Genomic DNA, 22,315 nt, shown 5'->3' with positions numbered 1-22,315 from the left:
TGTGTGATACACTGAAGCCTGGGCATGCTGTTCCTATCAGTGGGATTGTTGGTTGAAGTCACAGGGTTGTATCCCCCAAAAGAATTAAATCTGTCTTTGACTTGAAGGACAACTCATCCATGTGCTTGGGTGCATTTGTCTAACAAATTATATCTTATGTATATTTGTATCCTGCATTCCTTCCCCAGTGAGAATCCAAAGCAGCTGACATTGTTCCCATCGTCTCCATTTTACTGTAAGAACAGTCCTGTGAAGTAGGTTAGGATGCGAGACAGTGACTGGCCCAAGGTCACCTAGAGAGATTGTATTACAGAGCATGGATTAGACCCTGGGTCTTTCAAATCCTAATATGACTAACTATTATATCATTCTGGCTCCATAAGAGAATTTATACAGTGCACAGATTAGCTAGTGAAAGCTGTGCATCATAAATTGTTCCTGAAATTCAGTAAGATCTATTTGAAGAAGAAGAGTTGGTCCTTATATGCTGCTTTTCTTTACCAGAAAGAATTTCAAAGTGGCTTACAATCACCTTTCGTTCCTCTCCCCACAACAGACACCCTGTAGGTGGGGCTGAGAGAGTCCTGATGTTACTGCTCTGTGAGAGCAGCACTTCAGGGCTGTGACAAGTCAGGGTCACCCAGCCAGCTGCATGTGGAGGAGCAAGGAATCACACCCCAGATTAGAAACCGAAGCTGCTGCTCCTAACCACTACACCAAACTAGTTTAATGACACCAGCAGGGATTCACAGATTCTCTCCTCCCCCATCCCCATTTGAATCTCAGTGGTTCCTTCTGTCCTTCTCTCTTGACCTAAAGTAGCTAGGATTGAAAGCCCTCACACAGATAGGGAGAACGTTAAGGATTTCTCCCTTCCCTTGCTTGAATTGCTGCTTGCAGGTTGTACTTCGTAAGCCAAAATCTGCTCATTATCAGCTTTAAACCAGGCTTCTTGAAAGATTTTCTGGTTCAGAACGCTCCGTAAAATGCAAGAGACTTACCAGCTGTTGTGCTGCATTCACAATGTTAATGAACATGAGTGAGGCAGGCACCTGCTCTGTTTCTGTTAGAAGGCGCTGCTGAGCAATTCTTTTCCAGAGGACTTTTGGTGAGCATAATCGTGATGCATTGTGGATCTTTTCTTTCCCAGTAGCATGTCGACAGTTTGGGGAAAGGACTTGTGAGCTAAGATTGTGCATATATAGGCTTGTAAAGTGCTTTGGGTTCTTTTAGTAGTCAAAAAGTTATTTGAGATCTCTAAATCAGGGGTAGTCAACCTGTGGTCCTCCAGATGTTCATGGACTACAATTCCCATGAGCCCCTGCCAGCAAATGCTGGCAGGGGCTCATGGGAATTGTAGTCCATGAACATCTGGAGGACCACAGGTTGACTACCCCTGCTCTAAATAACATATTGTGTTTTGAAAATGAATGATCATTTATCCCTGTCCCGTCCTCCCCCCCCCTTCATACAGGAAGACAGTGAAGCAGCATCAGTCAGTCCTGGCCAAGGCCTTTGCACTTCTTCCCCTCCTCAGAGGAGAGCTAAAAGGAGTTAAAGCAGACCTGTTTGGCAGTCTCCACAAATGGATAGCGCTAAAGGGACAGGCCTTTTTACAGATCAAAACCATGAATAATACAGCATTGGCTGGTAAGTTTGCCACCTTACAACTTCTCTCAGTGTGGTGCTGTGGCTAGACTGTCACATTAGGATCCGGAAGAGACCTTTTTTCGAATCCCTTCTGCTGTGGAAGCTGTCTGGGTGATCTTGAGCCAGTCACATACCCTTAGCCTGGCCCACCTCATAGGGTTGTTGTGAGGATAAAACGGAAAGGAGACAATGTAAGCTGCTTTGGGTCCCCATTAGGAAGAAAGGGGGAGTATAAATGCTAAGCATTCAAATAGTTGGCCACCTTGAGCACAAGGAGGTAAGATGGGATGTGCACATTTCCCTTGGCCTTCTTAGGAGTTCTGATTACTTTTGTGAAATCCAGTTGTCATTCTCACTAGGGAGCCTTTTACTTCTTTAGTTGATTTTCTTTCAGTGTTGGTATCCAAGGCAGTTTGCAAAGGGTTAGATTTGAAGAAATTAAGAGCTGCCCTTGCTGGAAAGCTCACTGCATGCAATTTTCCTCCCTCTCTCCTCCTTCTGAGCCCATTGTGCTTGGTGACAGACACTGTTAGGTAGGCAGAGCATAAATAGATACTGGGGGAGCACTGGAAAGCAGACGGTGGGCCTGCAACAAGAGATGGGAGAAGTGGAAGGAATATTGTGCAAGCCAGAAGTGCTTCCTGTATAAGTGGAACAAAGCAAAGGTTCCAGATCAGAGTTTTTCTTTCTTCTGTTCTTTATATTGTATTCTTGAGTTGGCCAGTGGGAATGTATTTCCGTCTTGTAATGTTTTGCTTTCTACTTACTCGGGATCAAGTGTTCAGGGACCATACCGCTCACAAAGGATTGTCTTCCCCCCTTCATCTGGGTATGTGAAGCAGGGGAGTGGTGGTCAGCTTTTTCACTGTGTAACAGCGTAGCCTCTCTGTCTGGTCCCTCTTTTCCCTATCCCCTGATTTGTTTATTTGTTTATGCAACTCTGCCTGCCAGACTGTACAAGCAAAGCGTTTGTTGCCTGGGTCAGCACCCGCAAGGAAGAATGTTTTCTGGGCTAGAAGGCCTGCACTTTCTGTTCACCACACGGTTCTGTCCATCAGGTGTAGCTGTCTCCAGTGCGTGACTGTTGACATTTTTAGGGGTGGGTGGGTTATGATGTGAAATAACTTGAGCAAAATCCAACAGAGGGGATTTTCTGCATCACAGAAATCGGAACTGGCACCTTTCCCCTTCAGCCAGAGAGCTGAATAGTTGTGGAATCTGAAATCTCCAAAGATGCCTGAAGGGGAAGACTTCTGCTCTGGGAGAACTCGCTATCCATTTGATCTTAAAGGGCAAGGGAAGGACATGTTGGCAGGCAGCTGCTGATGCTGTTTTCTATGCTTCCACATTCCACCCAAAGTGACATCAGGTCCCTGTGCAAGTGTCCAACTCACTGCAGCATTTTAGGCCTAAAACAGAATAGCCGTCTGGTGCAGGAAGGTGATTTGACATGTTCCGACACTGGATCAGTGCAGAAAGTCCAACAACATCAGATGTGTAGTAGGCAGATACATACAAAGGTATTGGCTGGGCTCCAGTGGTGTGGAAGCAAAAAAGGGCAGCACAGTTCTGCTTATACATTTTCCCTGTGCAAAATCCTGTGCAAGCAGAGGTATAGTAAGTCTGACTGAGCCAAGCACCCTTCGCAGACTTTTCTTGCCTTTCTCCTTGCAGAAGCGCTCCAGTGCAAACAGAAACTTCTTGTTCCCAGCGTATATAACCTTTGCAGTGATCCTCTTGCTTCTGGGGCACAAAGTGAAGCTTTAGTATGTCATTTCCCCCCCTAGTAATTTTCAAAAATCTGCCCTTCACTTGATTCAGATGCACTTTTATTATCTAATCATTACAGGAGATTTCTTCGAATGCGGGCAGCTGTCTTGTTCCATATGCATTTCTGCCTAAAGATGACCCTCACCTCTGCTTTTTGGAGCAGATGGTGTAAGACTATTCCAAGTAGCTCCTATAATGTAAAATTGTGCATCTCTCTCTCTCTCTCTCTCTCTCTCTCTCTCTCTCTCTCTCTCTCTCTCTCTCTCTTCACTTCTCTCTCTCCCTGAGAAGCACAAGTAGAAGAAATCTGATTTTTAAAGTGGGCCTCTGGTTAACAGAGGTTGGGCAGAGGAAACTGAAGCTCAAACAACTGAGTAACATTGTGACCCCCACCCCCACCACCCCTGTATGAATTGACATTTTTGAACCGTTTTTTGCTGTTCCTGCACTTGGCAAGTCAAACCGTGCCTATAATTACATTCCATTTTAGTCATTCAGCCCTTGCTTGTCATGATTAATGAACCTTCTGACAGCAACTGACACAACATTTTCGTGCTTAGGAAAGGAAAACTGAATTTTGGGCCCTAACCTGTGTTTGAATAGGAAGGTCACTTGTCAGATACATTGTACAAATTGACAATTAAGTTGAGGACTCCAACAGGGCAATCCAAATTGCACTGTAAATCATTCGTTTATAAATACATTTGTTGTGATGGAACCTTTGCAACTAGAGAGGTAGGAAAAAAAACAATATTGTAGAGCATATTTTGTTAAGATGATTTATATGTCTGAGTTAATGTTTTTGTTTGCTTTCCTCCTTAACATCTTCACAAATTGCCTTTTAATGGAAAGCGTCCCTTTCTTAGACATTGAAACCTCTGAGAATTCTGATCACTTTTCCGAAAACAAAGTAGGGAAGTAGAGGCTGGTGTGAAGTCAGACTCCATAAGTGCAGGAATAGGCATAGGTAATTTGCTTTTTAATATGGGAGTCCCTGGAAAAAACCCCAGTGCATGTTCACAGGCCTCAGTGCTGGATGTTGAACATTTTCTGTTTGTATTTTCCAGTAGAAAATGTGTGCACAAGATACACAGGCATAGACCAACTGATGTTCATAGGGTTAAACTACCTTATGTTGGCTTGTCTGAAAGGAAGGTACAAAATCGTCCCCCATGCTGAGCGCTCCTACTCCTGTCAGTCCAACCAACCCAAAACAACATCTCGTATACTGCTTCACTGCCCTATCCATTCCGTTGCCCATGCACGTTACTTTACTCCATGGCTGAGCAGATCGGTCCACAATGACAAAGTTCAAGTGAGCCTTCTTTTAGAAGACTTTAGGATGCTTTGGGCTGATCCTGCGTTGAGCAGGAGGTTGGACTAGATGTATGGCCCCTTCCAACTCTATGATTCTAAGACAGAGACTCACTGATTTCTGAAGCTATAGCTGGTTTCCCATGTAAAGCCCTCTGCCACCACCCAATTTATCCTTTTTATTATTATATCTAATTTCAGTTCCTTTTCTTACTCAGTGTGCAACCTTATTCTGATCTCCTATTACCCTGTTTTTATAATTCATGTTTTATTGGTGATCCATTGACTTTTGTAGGGGGAAAGGGCGGCTGAGGGGGAGCTGTTGCCTTTTGAGGCTGCGGATTTATTTTACTAGGAAACTTTCAAATCAAAACACATTAAGCTTGTTTGTCTTGTCTGAGACATAACTATCCCAGTGCAAACATACAGGATGCTATTTATTGGGTCCAGGTCAGCCTAAGCCAGCAGTTTACTGCTATTTCTGAGAAAGCGGCCAGACCAATAAGAAGTCTGCTAAACCAGCTTGATTTCTGCCAAGCCTTATGTGTCCCCAGAGTAACCTACCTAACATCCACCCATTGGTCTTCAAAGGTGAGGGCACTGGCTTCCCAGGGATTCTCAGCTGCTGTCTGGGCCTCTGTTAAGTACAGACATCAGATTCATAGAGTTTTGTCCAGAGGCAGGAACTTGTTTTGCCAGATATGCATTGGGCAAGAGCAAAGAAATGCACAATGAGTGGACTTTAGACCCACTAAATAGTTTCAATGATCAGAAGAGTTTGAGTTATCTGAATGATGTCAATAATATAGTAAGATGGGGAAATTGATTGAGAGGTTGTATGCCAGCCTTGGGGTTACCCTAATAAACATGCATTCCTTACTGTGCTCCCCAATGAGGTAGCTTTGGTCGGGTGGACTGCTCTGCCAGCTGGCATCAGGGCCCTGTGAGCCCTTAACCAGTTCCCCATGGACTGCAAGACAGAGCTGTTAGGCCAGGACTATGGTTGAGGACTTTGAGAAGATACAGGCCTCCTTGCCTGAAAGTCCACCCTCTGGCAACATCTTAAGCACTCCATATGGCTCCCCAGGCAGAAATTCATCTCAATATTATATAAGAAGAGATGACCGTGGGTCCTCTACCTGGACTAGTTGAATTTAAAATCTAAAAAACAACAACAACTATATTATATTTAATTATCTACTCTTAATTTTTATTGTAACCCACCCTGAGTCCTTTTGGGGAATGATGGGGTAAAAGATCAATAATAAATAACTAAATAACTAAATAACTAAATAACTAAATAACTAAATAACTAAATAACTAAATAACTAAATAACTAAATAACTAAATAACTAAATAACTAAATAACTAAATAACTAACTAAATAAATAAATAAAGAGTAACTGCTTCATAGCTGTAGAAAACATTGACAGAACTGTAGTTCTGTCTCACAATGAATTAGTTTGCTTCACAGTCCTTTTAAATGCCTTCTCCAAGCTGAGAATTCACTCAAAAGGCATGTAAAGGGACTGAAACACTTTTAAATGCATTTTAACTGCAGCTATCTGGCAGTCTTGAAAAACCTCACTTTAAAAAAATTGGGTTTGGCCCATTAAATACTGCCTTTGGGGGACAGGAGACCCCAGATAACAGCATCAGGGTGGGGGAATTGGCTTGTGTTCCCTTCCGCTCACAGAAACTCTCCATTGGATCTGGGCCAAGATTTCCCCCACCATAGTTCAGTTTTGTTATATGGACCTCCTTGGGAACTAGAAACAGAGCTGCAGGATGAGTGAAAGAAAATGGAATTAGGAGCAATGCCAGAATTACCTGCAGTGTATTGTTCCTAATGTATATCTTTCCAGTAATTAAATATTAATTCAGATGGGAAAGTCAAGAGCGAATTTTAATAATTAACAGGGTTAAATGTTCTTTGTTATATCAATTTGCAGGTCGACAAAGCTGCTTCGAAGGAGCTAAGCGTATCTTGCTGGTTTGAGTTGTAGTTTGTAGTTATGAATCTGCACAGGGCCTGCTGCTTTTTCACTAAAAATCCATTTCATTCATTGGATCCAAAAGTGTCCGTCTGTTTGTGCAAGATGACACTGATTTTCACTTCAAAGCTACGCATGCCCCATCCCACACATTCTGAAGAACCCCCCTTGACCATCATGACCAGCTTTTGGAGGCTGCATCCGAGCTGCAGAAGAATATGGGAAGAGCCAGGCTCTGCTTGCACATCTTTGGCTGCATTCCATTCCATGCTCAGTACTTAAAAAGCCAGCATAAATGAACCGAGAGTAGTTGCCACCTCTTTTAGACTTCTGCTGTAACAAACCAGTATCTCTTAAATGCTGCAATTGATGTGGATGAATTTCAGATTGCTAACAGAGCACACCTTTTCTGTTTAACTACAGTTGCCTGTCCCCACTTTTATGTACGTTTTAGAAATATCCAGTTTGAACCGAAGCTTAGCCGAATGCCAGAGAGAAAACATTCTGCTCCAGGAGGAGGTGAAGCAGTTGCAGTTGATGTCAGAGGTGGCTGAAGCGCAGGTCAAGCAGCTTCAAGCTTCTGTGCTGCGAGAGGGCGAATTACAAAACAGATGTCAGGAACTGCAGAAGAAAACACAGGGTAAGAGAAAGTGGGCCACACGTTTCACACAAGCTGGAAGGCAGCATTTTCCAAAAGTGTGCGTGTTTTTTGCTTGCTTCCTGCCACGGTGGGCTAGACATCCCGACCCTTCCATTATCACATTTTTCAGTCCATTGTTTGTGTCTCTATGTGCTCCCTCCGCTGGAATTTTCAGCCATCAGGATGTTTTCTTTCCTTAATAAGCACAATTTTGTTTGCATGATTGCACCCCTGCACCTGCATAACCCTTGCCTGATTTGAAGTACTCCACCAAGAAAAGGGTTGTGAAGCAAGGCTGGAAAAGAACAAAGCAGTGGGGTTGCGTGGTAAATAGGCTTAAATGAAACGCAGAGAAATATGAGCAAGGGAAGAACTGATGTCATATGTTCAAGTCTTTGAGAATCTCACATGTCACATTTCTGCTACAAAGCAGTGAGGGAGATTTTACAGAGAGAGAGGAATGCTTTTCCCCCTTGCTTTCCCTGCCATCCACTTCTCATCTGTGACTTCATTTGCCTGCATTTTTTTTCCTTGCTCAACACTGCTAATGTAGAGGGATGGTAGCATTTGTGGTACTGAATGTCTTTCATCATATTGTGGACAGGAATGGTGGTACTTCATTTAGGAGCTGCCTCTCACGCTCTGCTCTCTGGGCTCCCACCTGTAGAGGTGAGACCGGTGGTGTTTTCTTCTGTGACACCCTCTCCCTTGAGGTTCTCTTCCTTACTGTCTTTTGTGGACCAGGCTAAAGTACATCTCTTAACCTAAAGTTTTAATTAGGGACCTGTCTTATCAGGTGTTTTGAACGGGTCTGCTGTCTTTTATGGACTCTGCCATGTTTTATTTAATTGCTTGCATTTCAAACTGTAAGCCACTTCAAGCAGGACTCTGGAGAGGCAGCATAGAAAAATATTCTAAATAAATCAATGCACAAATCAACGAACGGGCTGAAGGATTAGCTGCTGTATCATGGTCTGTTGTCTCAGAATGAGTCGACTTTGTAGAAGCAGTCTGAGCGGAACCCTAGTTCTGAGCATGACAGGCCAAACACCTGCATCCATGCTCACACCAGCTTCTAGACCAGCGGCTTTTGGACTTGATGCAGAACATTTTTTCGTCATGTCCTGCAGCATCCATGGTGGTACCAACATACTGTTCTGCCATCTCCTTTGCAAATCATGATGAGGAAATTGGCCCAGACTGAGATTCACCAATCTCTTGCCCTCTCCTCATCCTGTCCATTACTTGGTTGTATCTTGTATGTAGTAGGTCCCGCCTTCCTTGTGCTGTTCCACTGACATAATTATTTTTGAATATTTATTTAAAGCATTTCTGTGCTGCCTTTCCAACCAAACAGGGTTCTCTTTTAGGATTTTAGCAGAAAATAACCTCCCCAGAGAGCCTCTTGTGGCGCGGAGTGGTAAGGCAGCAGACATGCAGTCTGAAAGCTCTGCCCATGAGGCTGGGAGTTCGATCCCAGCAGCCGGCTCAAGGTTGACTCAGCCTTCCATCCTTCCGAGGTCGGTAAAATGAGTACCCAGCTTGCTGGGGGGTAAACGGTAATGACTGGAGAAGGGAATGGCAAACCACCCCGTATTGAGTCTGCCATGAAAACGCTAGAGGGCATCACCCCAAGGGTCAGACATGACCCAGACATGACCCAGGGGATACCTTTACCTTTTTTTAACCTCCGCAGATAAAGCTGCAGTATAATTCTGTGTGCAGACGTGACATGAGTTGTTTCACTAAAGGGACAAATGTATTAACCAGCTGGCAGGGCAGTATTATGGGCTGTTAGGCCCTTAAATGGGTGTATGAATAAATTCATGCTTTGTTCTCAGAGAAGTGATTTGAAAATATTCATGATTTAAAATGCTTGTTTTTCCCCTCCTAATCTTCTTTCTCTTCCTAGAGGTCGTTATGACCAGAAAATTAGTAAACTGCATTCCTGTTTTCCCGAAGAAGGTGCGGAGTGCTCTCCTACTTTCAGTAAACAGAAGCCCATTATGACAAGTCATGGGGCAAAAAAGTACAATAAATAAAGAACTGCAAATTTAATTCACATTCCCCCCATGCAAGACTTTAAAAAGCAAGAATGCACTTTGACTAGTTATGGAATACTTACATTCCCTCCCCCCCCTTGTAAACCCACAGATTTGGTTTAAAAGTGTGTTTAACATTCAGAGCGATCTGTTCCCTCCAGGAGTTCTGGGAAATCTAAAATGTGTTTGCAGAAACCTTTTGTGCTATGGAGTTGGATACCGAATTGCACGAGGACCACCACAAAGCTTTTCTCTCCTGACTAGCACTAATATTGGAAGCAAAGTGTCACTGTTTGGAGAAAACACTAATCCAATGTCCAAAGTCCCAGCCCTGCATCTCTTCAGTGTTAATTTATGGAAAGTACTGAGGATCTTTCAGTTCTTATGCTTAAAGAGGAATTTAAAAGATACAGAAGCATCTCATCTTCCTAGTGGCCCTGTTTGGTTTTCTACCATCTGATGAAACCGTGTGAATATCAGCTATCCCATTTTTCTTTAACTCTATTGTAAAAGATCTGTGTACCCCAATTAGTGCTGGGGAAACGATTAACTGCTGGGCTTTATCATTGTCTGTCTGTCCCAGTTTCTATTAATGCATCCCCAAAACTGTTGTGTTATCCAATTAGGCCTGCAACACAGCCCCTATTCCATTTCAGGCTTCTACAGTCTGCAAATAAAGGGTTTTTCATGATGCCCCGAAACAACTCTCCCACGTTTTTTTAGCTGAAAATTCTAAGTGTTCTGGTTCACTCTAAGTTTGCAAGCTCCTCTGTGATATTTTGGTTGATCCTGCTAAGAAGATGCCATACAGTGTCACTCATTACATTTGAAGAATAAGATTTAACTCTTAACCAAGTCCCTGTGCTTGGGTGACAGTGCTAGGTCCTAAGAAAGACACAGGCACCAAAGTGGGAGACCCTGGTCTGTAGGCCCTGTTCCACCCTGCCCACTTGTATCTTTCTCTCGGGTAACTTGCTGCCACCTTTGCACGAATTGCCCATTTAGAGGGTCAGGACTGCCATCTTCCTTTCCAAGTTCTGAGGTCTTGTCTCTATGTCTTCCACTACTGAGCGCCTGGATGCCAAGGGACAATTTAGTGCTTTGTGCATCCCAGTGGTGGTGGGGAACTGTGTTTCCTTGGTTCCTCCCTCAGTGTATTGTGCATGTAGATGTTGACTGCCTGATTTCAACAGACCGTGACCATATCTTCATCATCCTCCTCCTACATAAACCAGCTAAGTCCACTTATGTCACTCACAGGGCATCTGTGGCACACTGCACTGTAATGGGTGGAGGTTGGCAGTATAGTGTTGCCCGAGCCTTGGCAAGAGAGGTTTATGTCCTTTACCAAGAATAGATGTACAAACAGTTTTAACATTCTGGAGCATGTCATTGGCATCAGTGTCACGGATTGGGCTGCACAGCTCTTCCCTTGCTATTCTGTTCCCTTAGTCAATATACTTTATTATCCTTTAAAAAAAACACAATTATGTTGCATATGTTGTACCTAGCATTGTCATGTTTGCACCATGCGAGATTGGATTCCAAAGAACAGTACAAGCTGATACACAAGAACATGAACCTGTTCTCTCAAAGGTGTTCTGTTTAAAGTCTGTGCTCTGTTTGTATAGCAAGTTGTGACAAAACAGCATTGGGGATGGGGAGCAAAGCTAATTTCCTGTGTGTATTTTGTTTCAGCTTACTAGCAGGAGTAGACTGACTGGAAGAAGAAATGCCCACCTTGGACCTAGGCCTCTGCACTAAAACTACTCACACTTAATAGCTGGGCATTCCTCCCCCCCCCTCCCGTCCCACTTCACATAAGAGAAATATTCCACACAAGATGACTTTCAACAGACAAACCAATTGGTTGATGTAAACCAGGGCTCACCATATATCATGGCTTCTATGTAAGATGATGTTACAAAACCTTTTGCCTTTTGGCAGGGGCTCTGTTCAGAAGCCAGCATGTATGAGAGGGTGCTTACCATCTATATCAGCTGGCCTCAACCCCCGGTCTGGGGACCGATCTCGGTTCGTGGATCAGTCGGTACCGGGCCGCAGCACCTCCTCCTCTTCCCCGGCTGCTGCCTAGGGGGCTGCCCTACCACTCTGCCGCCAGCTCACCTTTGGTGCTCTCCGGCGGCCACCATGGCTGGGGCTCCCCCTCGACGTGGCACTGCGCAGCTGCTGCTGGCAGCACTCCCCAGTGGGCGGGAGGAAGTCAGGGGCACCGGCGGGAAAGCAAGCGGAGCAGGGGCTCAGGCGGCAACGTCCCTTGGCAAAAGACTACCCCCCCCCCAGGCCTCAGTAAAATTGTCAAGCATTGACCGGTCCCTGGTGATAAAAAGGTTGGGGGCCGCTGATCTAGATCTCCCTTTTTATATAGTTATACAAGATTCCGTTATCAAACGAACCAACTCTGGTTAGTTTAATGAGGGTTAATTTAGAAAGCCGTTGAGCTTGTGCACTCTCTCCCTCTCCCCGTCATGTGCCAGGCCAAGAGTTTTAAGAAATTGCAGTTTGTTATGATTTTTGGACTGGGTGAAGGAGAAAACTCTTTGATCTCACACTACAAACCAGGATTCCAAATCCTCATTTAATCCTGGTTTAGAATCCAGGTTTGGAGCAAGAGCACAAACCAGAGTTTATCGCTTTGACCAATCCGAGCATAACAACAAACTGGAGTCTCTTGAAGCCAGGAAGTCTTAAGTCTTACAAGAGGAGAAGATGAAGCAAGTGAGCATGAGGACTTCCTGGCCCATGCTTATTACAACCAGAGTTAATGAGGTCCAGACAGGCAGATAATGTCCACGCTGAGTATAGTTTTAATAGTAACTAGGTCTGATAGAGACTTTCCATAAAATGAGGCTCATCTATATAATGATTGGCTCACATGTATTATAGAGTCCATGTAGAAATAGCCTGATATATGCATCCAGTACTTTACACGTAGAACCCATAAGATAAGAACTGTTCCTTAGATTTTAGGTTACTTATAGTGCAGTCTTATGCAGAGTTACTTCATTGTAAGCCCACTGAAATCAACTAACATAAACTGGGGTATCTCTGCATAGGATTCATCTTGAATGTGTAGTTACCAATTTGTTATTAATTTTTATAAAGGTAAAGGTAAAGGTATCCCCTGTGCAAGCACCGGGTCATGTCTGACCCTTGGGGTGTCACCCTCTAGCGTTTTCATGGCAGACTCAATGCGGGGTGGTTTGCCAGTGCCTTCCCCAGTCATTACCGTTTACCCCCCAGCAAGCTGGGTACTCATTTTACCAACCTCGGAAGGATGGAAGGATGGAATACTGATTAGGATGGCACTGTAAAATGTTTTACTCGGCAGACTTTTAATTCATTAATGGTCTACTGAGTGTAAATAAATCTGCATATTCTCAGAATTTCAGTGACACTGACCAAAGTGATAACTACTCTATCATCAACTGTTTACAAACATTTTGGGGCAACAATCTTCCCCAATTTCACCTTTTGTTTTTGTGTTTTTCAGAATGCATAGAGAAGGGGTTCTACAAGTTTCTCCATCACTCCATTCTGCATGTAAAAGGTAAAGGTAAAGGTATCCCCCGTGCAAGCACCGGGTCATGTCTGACCCTTGGGGTGACGCCCTCTAGCGTTTTCTTGGCAGAATCAATACGGGGTGGTTTGCCAGTGCCTTCCCCAGTCATGACCGTTTACCCCCCAGCAAGCTGGGTACTCATTTTACCAACCTCGGAAGGATGGAAGGCTGAGTCAACCTTGAGCCGGCTGCTGGGATCGAACTCCCAGCCTCATGGGCAGAGCTTTCAGACTGCATGTCTGCTGCCTTAACACTCTGCGCCACAAGAGGCTCTATTCATTTTTATAGCAAGGTTTATTTCTTTAATGCAGGAGTGCACAAAGTTTTTGAGTCCCCAGGCACCTTTGGCGTTTCGACATAGCACAGACAGAAAATGGCTTCCATGAAAGGTGGGACCCGCCATTAAACGGTTCCTAGTTTATCTTCAGTCACATAGTGAAGATTTTTGTGTTGTGGCAGCTGCTGCCAAAGCAACATTAAAAAAAAAAACCCTGCACGACCAATCAGAAGCCTTGCTCGACAAAGACCCCAACCACTTAAAAAAAAACCCTTTGGCACCACATTGGGGAACTCTGCTCTAATATTCCTTTTCTTACCCCCCTCCCCCCCGCTTTGTTGGCCCATTGATCTATCCTTGCTACTGTATAAATTGCAGTTGCTAGGGAAGCATTTAGGATAAAACAGCACTTCCACTTTTTATATATACAATTTTGTTCTTCTCTCAGTAAATTAAATTTATTGAGAAGAGTATTTTTTTTAATGTAAAAAGTTCACTTAAAGTTATCGCAACATTTGGTGCTGTTGTGTGGAAACTTTAATATAGCTGCAATGCCCGGCTTGTAACAGAAGGGTCATTGTGACCAGTTCTGTTATAGCTGTTGACAATAGCATTTTGACATAACACTAGATTGTGGGAGGGTTTTTTTTGTGTGGGGTTTTTTGGTCCTACTCAGACGTTCCCAGTGTTGTTATCTGAACAGCAATATAAAAATGTTCTGTGAGGAGGAATCTTAAGATAAAGAAATCTTCTGAATACAAACAGTTTAAGCATTCTGGAGCGTATCTATGAAGAAGCAAAAATGGAACTATGGCAGATACAAGTGTTTTTGTGGAGGTGGTTAGAGCAGAGGAGCTATAGGCAGGGATGGGAGAGACACATGCATGCACACTGTCCTTCACCGGGGAGTGCAGTGTAATGCTAAATTAGTTAGAATACATGTTGTGGGCTGATCCATTCATTGCAAGGAGTTCCATGGAACCTCAGTCTGTAGTGTCTGTATTTGGGACTACAATCCCATGTGGTAGCAAACTCCATGAGAATCTGGCCAACAGTGACAATGATTGTGGTGGGTTGCCACCCGTCTCTCACCTCTGGCATGTGGGGTGACAGCCTTGTGAGCTGCCACATTATTGCAACGTCCCCTCCTCCTTGGAGTACTGTGCATGGCTATCATGGACCCCTTGTGTACAAAGCAGATCTGAGAATTCCTGAAGAAGGAGGGGTGCCTGTGAGGGAAGGGGGACCCTAGCAGCGGTCAGAGCTTGCACCAGGGCCCTCCCCTCCTTTGCTTCCCTGGCCAATGAAATCTCCTTGCATCTTGAGTGGAAGTAGTAAGGGATACAAATGAGCATTTGCATCTTGAGCTCATGAAAAGGAATGCTAACTGGTTTCGAAAGTGCAGTGCGAGTCAAATGTTGTGGCGATATTTGTTATTCTTACAGTGTGCTTCTGCAGAGTTGTATGAAGTGCTCTTTGTATTAAGTGCTCCAAGTATGGTCAACACAAGACCACAGCTAAGGGCCACGGTTCAGTAATGGAGCATCTGCTTAGCATGCAGAAGGTCTCAGGTTCAATCCCCAGCAACTCTAGCTAAAAAAGATCAGATAGTAGGTGATGTTATGCAGGGGTAGTCAACCTTTGGTCCTCCAGGTGTTCATGGACTACAATTCCCACGAGCCCCTGCCAGCAAATGCTGGCAGGGGCTCATGGGAATTGTACTCCATGAACATCTGGAGGACCACAGGTTGACTACCCCTGATGTTAAGGACCTTTGCCTGAGACCCTGGAAAGCTACTGGCAGTCTGAGTAGACTGTACCGCTCTTGATGGACCAGTGGCCTTATTCAGTATAAGATAACTTCATATACACCTAATAGATGTAGCCTCAGGTCACATGCCCTACTGTAATCCTGTCTAGGGTTTATATTGTGCTTGAAATAAATGTGATTGGCTGCAGGTTTCATTGGTTCCAATGGGGCTTAGGATGCCAACAGAATCCCACTCCCTTCCTGACATGCTCCCAGCACTGTCCAGTTTTGGCCTCTACATCTATGTTAGGTTTATGCTGGGACGTCAGTCCAATCCTATTCTGGCATACCCTCAGCCAGCATGGCAGCTTAATTGCTTTTCTATGTTGTTTTTGGGGAAGGCACTGGCAAACCACCATGTATTGAGTCTGCCATGAAAACGCTAGAGGGCGTCACCCCAAGGGTCAGACATGACTCGGTGCTTGCACAGGGGATACCTTTACCTTTACCTTTATGTCGTTTTCAGAGCAGCATTGGGATTCTGCCTTATATCTTGCTGCCCATATGTCTATCAGCCTGCCAGGAAGCTACAACCCCCCACATAATGTTACATTGCCCCCATGGGTGCAGGTGAACAAGCAACTCCCACATCTGCAAAGAAGTCAAACGTGAATCAGCCTTCACTAAGTTACTCTTTCATTTGTGAGCTAAAGGAGTTGTCGGAATGTTATGGTCTCCCATTATACGAATGCTTAGAAATGTTTCTAGGAGCAGTGAGAGTTTATTGGAACTTGTAATGCAGTTGGAAAGGAGCAGCACAGAAAGAACAGAAGGAATGTGTTCAGCTTTTGTGGCTTCTCTGTGGTGCCACTTTGGGAACTGTGCATGTGGGGACCTCTGTGCGCCAATGTGGGACTGTACAGAAAACCATCTGATGGATATCAGTGACAAGTAAGCTTTTCTGAACTGCTTTTATAGAAATGCAAATGTGTAGGTTTTCTATTCGAGCGGAATAAAGACATACCGTCAGTATCATACAGTTTTAAAAAGCAGTTCAAAATATACAATAAAGAATCATGGTGATGAATTAAGAATGTATGTTTGGCTATTTTTATGGAGTATCTGTACCAAAAGTACATTATATTCTTGTGCTTCTTTAAAAAAAAACATTTCTATACCACCCTTCCCTTGTGGGCTCCGGGCGGTTTACAAATACAAAAATAAAATCACAGTCATAAAAACAGTTTGTTCCAATTGTTAATATTATTATTGCAGTTTTAAGAGTCTGGTTCTGGTGTTAATTGCATTCCCTTGGAGCTTAAACCTTCCTTGGAGTGAGGGGGAGGAGCAAAGTACCAATGGGATGTTTTAAGGCCTTTTGCGTTAGTTGCTTATTTCTCAGTATGTAGCTGAGCATGTGCAGGGAGGCCAGTATCTTTGCTGTTCTATGGGCCTCAACGGTAGGCCCGGCGGAACAACACAGGCCCTGCGGAATTACTTCAGATCCCTGATCTCACTTGGGAGGTTGTTCCACCGGGCTGGAGCCAGGGCCGAAAAAGGCCCTGTCTGGGGCTGAGGCCATCTTTACCTCTCTGGGGCTGGGGATTATCAGCAGGTTTTGTGAGCTGGACTGGAGGCTCCTTTGGGGGGGTGGGGGTGGTATATATGTGAATAGTGTGAAATCCCACCAGATTTCTGTTTTGACATCTGTAGTATGTCCACTACAGTTCACGAACCGAGGCAATTCAAGAAGTCGGTCGCCAAGATAGAAATCATACGATGAATGTCTGTCCGCTGTTATGCTGGGGAGGGGGAGGGGGAAGCAGGACTGAATTAATAATTATAGTAATTTTTATGTTTCAGAATTAACAGGTCGAGTAGAGACAACAGAATGCAAATTCCAGAAAGCGGCTGCCGAAACAGGCTATTATAAAGAGCTATTCACGTAAGACATCTAATTTTATTCATATCAGGTACCGTTCTTTCGAACTGATTCCTCTGTAATTATGTACTAAAATATAATGAATAAATTAATAACTTTTAAAACCCGTGCCGTTGATTTGAGAGCGTAGCAGAGCTAGTTATTGTAAAGTTTATGACCCATGGGAAAAATTGTTATTATGTTTGGGCTGCCTTTAGTACATTGTATATTATGTTGTACCCAGGGTTTACATGCCTGAAATCTTCTTCAATGAGTAAAGGAACTGTAATACAAATAGAATGGTAGACGCAGAGAGTCTTTTATCCCATGAGGAAACTGGGGGAAATGTTTTTTATAACATCACAACATTTTAGTTGATTTGAACGTTCACCTTCCTTGCTGTATGGCACATAGGGTTGGAGGCCATCACATAGATCCACAGACATAAGGGGGTGTGTGTGAATTTTGTTGACTTTCTTGCCTCCTTCTCCGATGGCAGGTTTTATGCCCCCCTTCTTCTGCTATTGCTGAGGTCCCCCGTCCCCCCCACCTCAGCATTTGGGGTTGAAATGGAAGGGGAGAGGCAAGGAAACCACGCTCTGCAGAAAGTCATTCTGCTGCCAGCAGTAAGTTTCAAGGGAGCTCTAAGCCATATTTTTTCATCTATTATAATGTGAATTATATATGTATACAACCCTACCTGAAGTAAGCAGCAAGAAAGAAGCTGAGCAGACAGGCAAAGGTTCTTGAGAGCCCAAGGAAGGCAGGCTTGAGAGCCCAAGTCAAAAGACAGACTTAAGTGTGCAGAGTGTATAGTCTCCTGATGTTGGCGTCAGGAAGACAGCAAGACAAAGGGCACTAAGTATATAATCCAGGGCTTTTCCTACCTCACAGTCACTCAATCAATAGACGGCAGACATACTGGCCATGGTACATGTAGGAGTCCCACCAGGTATATTTCTGATTGCTAGAAGGCACGGGTAGGACTTATGGACAGTGTTGATAAAGAAAGGTTTTATTTTATATTTAGGCTTTTCATATAACAGATTATAATCTTCCGTGAACTAAAAGGGGAGAGATGGGATTAGATCTTTTCATGAAGGGCTTAAAAAAAAAAAGAGAGAACAAAAGACAGCTAGGTAATAAGTTTTTCAGCACTTCATTGTCTGCAGGTTGTAGCTAGGGATTTGACCTCACAAAAGGGAATTGGGCCGGGGAGGGAAATGAATTCATGAATGATCTTCTCACGAAACCTCCTTGTTTTCACGATGGTGCTTGATTTTGAAAGTGCCGTGTGCTCAAATTAAAAGCTACCCACAAGACAAAGGTTATCTGCTGAGGCCTGGAGGCCCCTGTGGGGGCACTGATGGGAATGCTGTCGTTTTCCGTGGCAGCAGTGAATTCAGAACAAGAGTGGTCCTTGACAAAGTACAGGCAAGGAGCTGGGGGAATGAAAGAGCTGAGGCCTAGTCGACCATTCCAATTTGACTGCAGAAGACTAGGAAACACAAAATGCTGTTGCATCCACAAGTAGACCTTTTCCACACAGGTGATCTACACTGGATGTGCTGCTTTTGGTACTTGCCCACATCGCTGTAGTGCGCTGGTGTGCCCTCCAAGGTTCCTCTGGCTTTTCTCTGATCTTTCACAAACCTGAATTGCCACAAACCTGAGTAGCTGCTATGAGTATGAGAAATCCTGGATTTTCCCAGTTGCGCCCATGAGGCAACCAACATGAGAGCTGGCGGGCTGTAGTGCTTAGAATGTCAGACTAGGGCCTATTCTGCACACAATAGATAATGCACTTTCAATGCACTTTAGAAGTAGATTTTCCTGTTCTGCACAGGAAAATGCAGCTGCCAAAGCACATTGAAAGTGCATTATCCTACGTGTGCGGAATGGACCTCGGACCTGGGACAGCCAGGTTCAAATCCCCCGCTTCGCCATGGGAGGCTGCCAAGCGACCTTGGGCCTGTCACAGTACGTCAGCCTGACCTGCCTTCACAGGGCGATTGTTGATAGGATTAATTGGAGGGGGGAGATTATGTGAAAAGCTGCTTTGGGTACCCGATCAGGGAGGAAAGCAGGATATAAATAAGCAAACCTAAGGCGCTGTTCAACAATGAATATGAGCAACAGACAGGATCTATGCAATGCATGTTACTACACCGCTTGTCGGTGCTGACGAAATATGCTATATCAAAGCAGAGGTGAAAGGAGGTATTCAATACGGGAACCTTGTCTCATATTAATGCAAAATAATATATATTAACTGGAATAGAAAATAGGATCTTTGGGTCGGGTTTGCCAGCTGTGCCACAGTGTTTTTCCTTCTAGTGATGCTGCAGTAATGAGTATGGGCATAACATGTGCCCCATACTAGCGCATCACCCAGGTGCTACTTTCCAGTATCCTGCTTCACAGATGCAAGAAGAGAACGGATGTGGAGAGAAGCAAACAAGCAAAGGGTGTGCCAAGGCACTGGAGAAAAAAAAAGGCAGGCAGAAGAAGCTGAAGAAGAGCTAAGTATTTTTTACCCCGCTTTTTACTACCTGAAGGAGTCTCAAAGCAGCTTACAATAGCCTCCCTTCCTGCTGCCTATAGCAGACACCCTGTGCGGTAAGTGAGGCTGAAAGAGTTCTGAATGAATACTGACTGGCCCGAGGTCACCCAGCTGGCTGCTTGTGGAGGAAGAGTGAGGAATCAGACCCAGTTCTCCAGATTAGAGGCTGTTGCTCATAACCACTAAACCAGGCTGATTCTCTTAAGGACTATGCAGTGGCACAGAAGGTACAGGACAAAAGCCTCAGCCAGATTCAGCTTTCCAACACAAAGAGGTCGACGTTGCTGCGATAAGGAACAGCTGCAAACTGCCCTCCCAATAGTCTAATATCCAGCAGCTGCAAAGAAAACAGGAAATCCTGCACAATCAGAGATAGCCGGAGGGAGGCAGAGAGAGAGAGACCAAAGGTTCAGATGCTATCTTGAAAACACCTGCACCAATCTAAAGCCCAGGCAGAACCCGTATGAGATAGACACACATGCAAAAAAACAGTTGTAGACCAGGGGCGGGGAAAGCATTGCGAGGGCTTGGCTAGCTCAGAACAGACCACAGTTTGCTGAAGTGAGAGGTGTCTGACCCCTTGCCCTGCATGACAGGGTCCTACTGCTGAATGCTACCCATGGAGATTGTCTGTATAGTTAAAGGTATCTGGGTGGGAGTGGTAACAATGGGCCAACACATTGAAAAATCATGCTCATAATGCTAGTCCCAGCCAGGCCACATCTGGCTCATTTGTCCATCTCCCACTGATTTGAAAAAGGACAGGTTCCTGGGACTTGTACGTGGGGACATTTTGACTTCCCTCCTACCACAGCGAACCCAGAAGAGTTCATTGCGAAGTCAAGGAACCCTCCAGAGCAGCATTCCATGGACGGCTACTGCTGCAAGAAGAAATCAGCTGCTTCCTTCTCCATACCCTCTCAAAAAGGCTCTACGCCCATACAAACCTCATTGGATTCCATCCAGATTCTGTTTAGTGATTACAGCAGCCTTTCTCAAGTTTTTTACCATTGAGAAACCCCATTCTTCAGGCTTCAAGAAACCCCAGAGGTGGCACAATTGTGCAGAATATAGCTGGGAAGCATGGTTATGTATGTGCCCATCTGGGGCCCCTTCCCCTCCCACCACCTCCAGGCCCATCACTGGCCATTTAGGGAGGGGTGGGTGGGTCAGCTTGACCATATATGGTCATATCACCCGATAAAATTTAACAATTAAAAAAAAAATCAATTCCCACCCATTCAGGAAATCTGAAGAAATCCCAGGGCTTCACGAAAGCTTGGTTGAGAAAGCCTGGGTTAGAGTGTTAGATTTGGATGTAGGAGACCTAGGTTCAATCAAAGTACCGTAAGTTAAAAAGTGAGACACGCACACATACATATTTCATAGACTTCCTTGAATATTGAAGAAGATTCTCTTGTAGAATGTACACAGCCAACCCCCGCATTCTCATTTTTATCAGAACTGCAGATATTCTGTTGCTAAGCATTCCAAATATTTTAGCAGTAATGTAAATTAAAAGAACAGCATGTGCCATGTACGTAAATATGCAGGCAGCAATGAATTTCCAAGTGTGCTTTTGAGATGTGGATATAATCTGGATCTAATTTGGCAAAATAATATCTTCCGTTTCAGTTTAAATGTAAATATGATTAGCTAGATGTATTAATAGCAACCCAAGTTAATGTAATGTTATCAGGATGTAATGATGAGAAATTTCTCCCAAGTCTTCAGCCTGAACTATTGTTTCAATTGCTATTTCATTTCTGTGATACTGAAATTAACAGGCACTGCATATTCAGTGTTTTGTGGTTGCTACAGTAAATGATCACATATTAGATTTGAATTACACTGAGAACATACATTGCTGCAGTTTAAAATGTCAGGCAGCAAATCCCTCTCTTGTAAGGTATGCCTGTCTGCTTCTAAAAACCCCAAGGAAGACTGGGGCTGTTCTTTACCTGTCCCAGTTCTTTCACTTATATATTAATAATAATGTAAAGAAAGATCAGGCTTATATTTGCAAATGTGTTTTAAAACACATCAAAGTTCATTCTTCAAAAATCAGCATCAGCCCATTTAGCCATCACAACCAACTATGTTTTTTGATAGAATGCTCTCTTTCCAGCTAATGCAGAATTTTCTTTGCTTGGGAGACCTTGAAACAAACTCCAGGTTTCCACGATGTACATAGAATCATAGAGTTTCTTTTTTGAAGTGAGGCCTCCAGAACTACATGCAATACTCCAGGTGCGGCCTGACCAAAGTGGTATACTGCAGGACTATGACATCTTGTGATACACGGTCTGAGCCCAGTGTACCTGAGAGATCATCTCTCTGCTCTACACTCTCTGCCCTACGCTCTGCCACCACCAACTGTCTAGTGATCCCTGGCCCCAAAGAGGCATGGCAGACCTCAAGAAGGGCCAAAGCCTTCTCTGTACTGGTGGAACAAGCTCTCTGAAGAGATCAAAACCCTGCCTGAATTCCCACAATTCCGCAGTGCCTGCAAATGGGAGCTCCTCCACCAGGCAATCAATTGAGGCTAACCCGACCCATCAACATCCCCTTCACGATTCCGACCACCCTAGGAGTTCCGTTAATATTGTTCCTACTGATATTGTTCAATTGGACCAGTTACAGTAATTGTTAACATCCTTGTTGAAACTTCATATTGTGTTATGTAATAACTGTTGTTTATACCTCTGATGTTTAGTGTACCTCATAACGTTCTGTGTAAACTGCCCAGAGCCATATGGCAATATAAAAATCGAAGAAAATAAATAAATAAAGAGTTCGCAGCGAGCTGCG

At 44.2% G+C, this 22,315-nt stretch overlaps 1 protein-coding gene across 8 annotated transcripts in view; it reads left to right on the top strand.

Moving 5' to 3' along the window:
- Positions 1–22,315, top strand: part of LEKR1 (leucine, glutamate and lysine rich 1) — a 102,044-nt gene that overhangs the window by 20,851 nt on the left and 58,878 nt on the right. For 6 of the 8 annotated variants that reach the window (XM_077348608.1, XM_077348610.1, XM_077348607.1 and 3 more), the window contains exons 5-7: positions 1,475–1,650; positions 7,183–7,368; positions 16,884–16,965. In XM_077348608.1, coding sequence (XP_077204723.1) covers positions 1,475–1,650; positions 7,183–7,368; positions 16,884–16,965 — 444 coding nt within the window. The remainder of the gene's footprint in view (positions 1–1,474; positions 1,651–7,182; positions 7,369–16,883; positions 16,966–22,315) is intronic. The other 2 variants (XM_077348611.1, XM_077348612.1) reach the window with 1 other exon arrangement.

The sequence above is a fragment of the Paroedura picta genome, chromosome 8 (assembly GCF_049243985.1).
Source record: "Paroedura picta isolate Pp20150507F chromosome 8, Ppicta_v3.0, whole genome shotgun sequence".
Lineage (NCBI taxonomy): Eukaryota > Metazoa > Chordata > Lepidosauria > Squamata > Gekkonidae > Paroedura > Paroedura picta.
The sequence above is the reverse complement of the archived record's forward strand: the minus strand, read 5'-3'. Positions and strand labels throughout refer to the sequence as shown.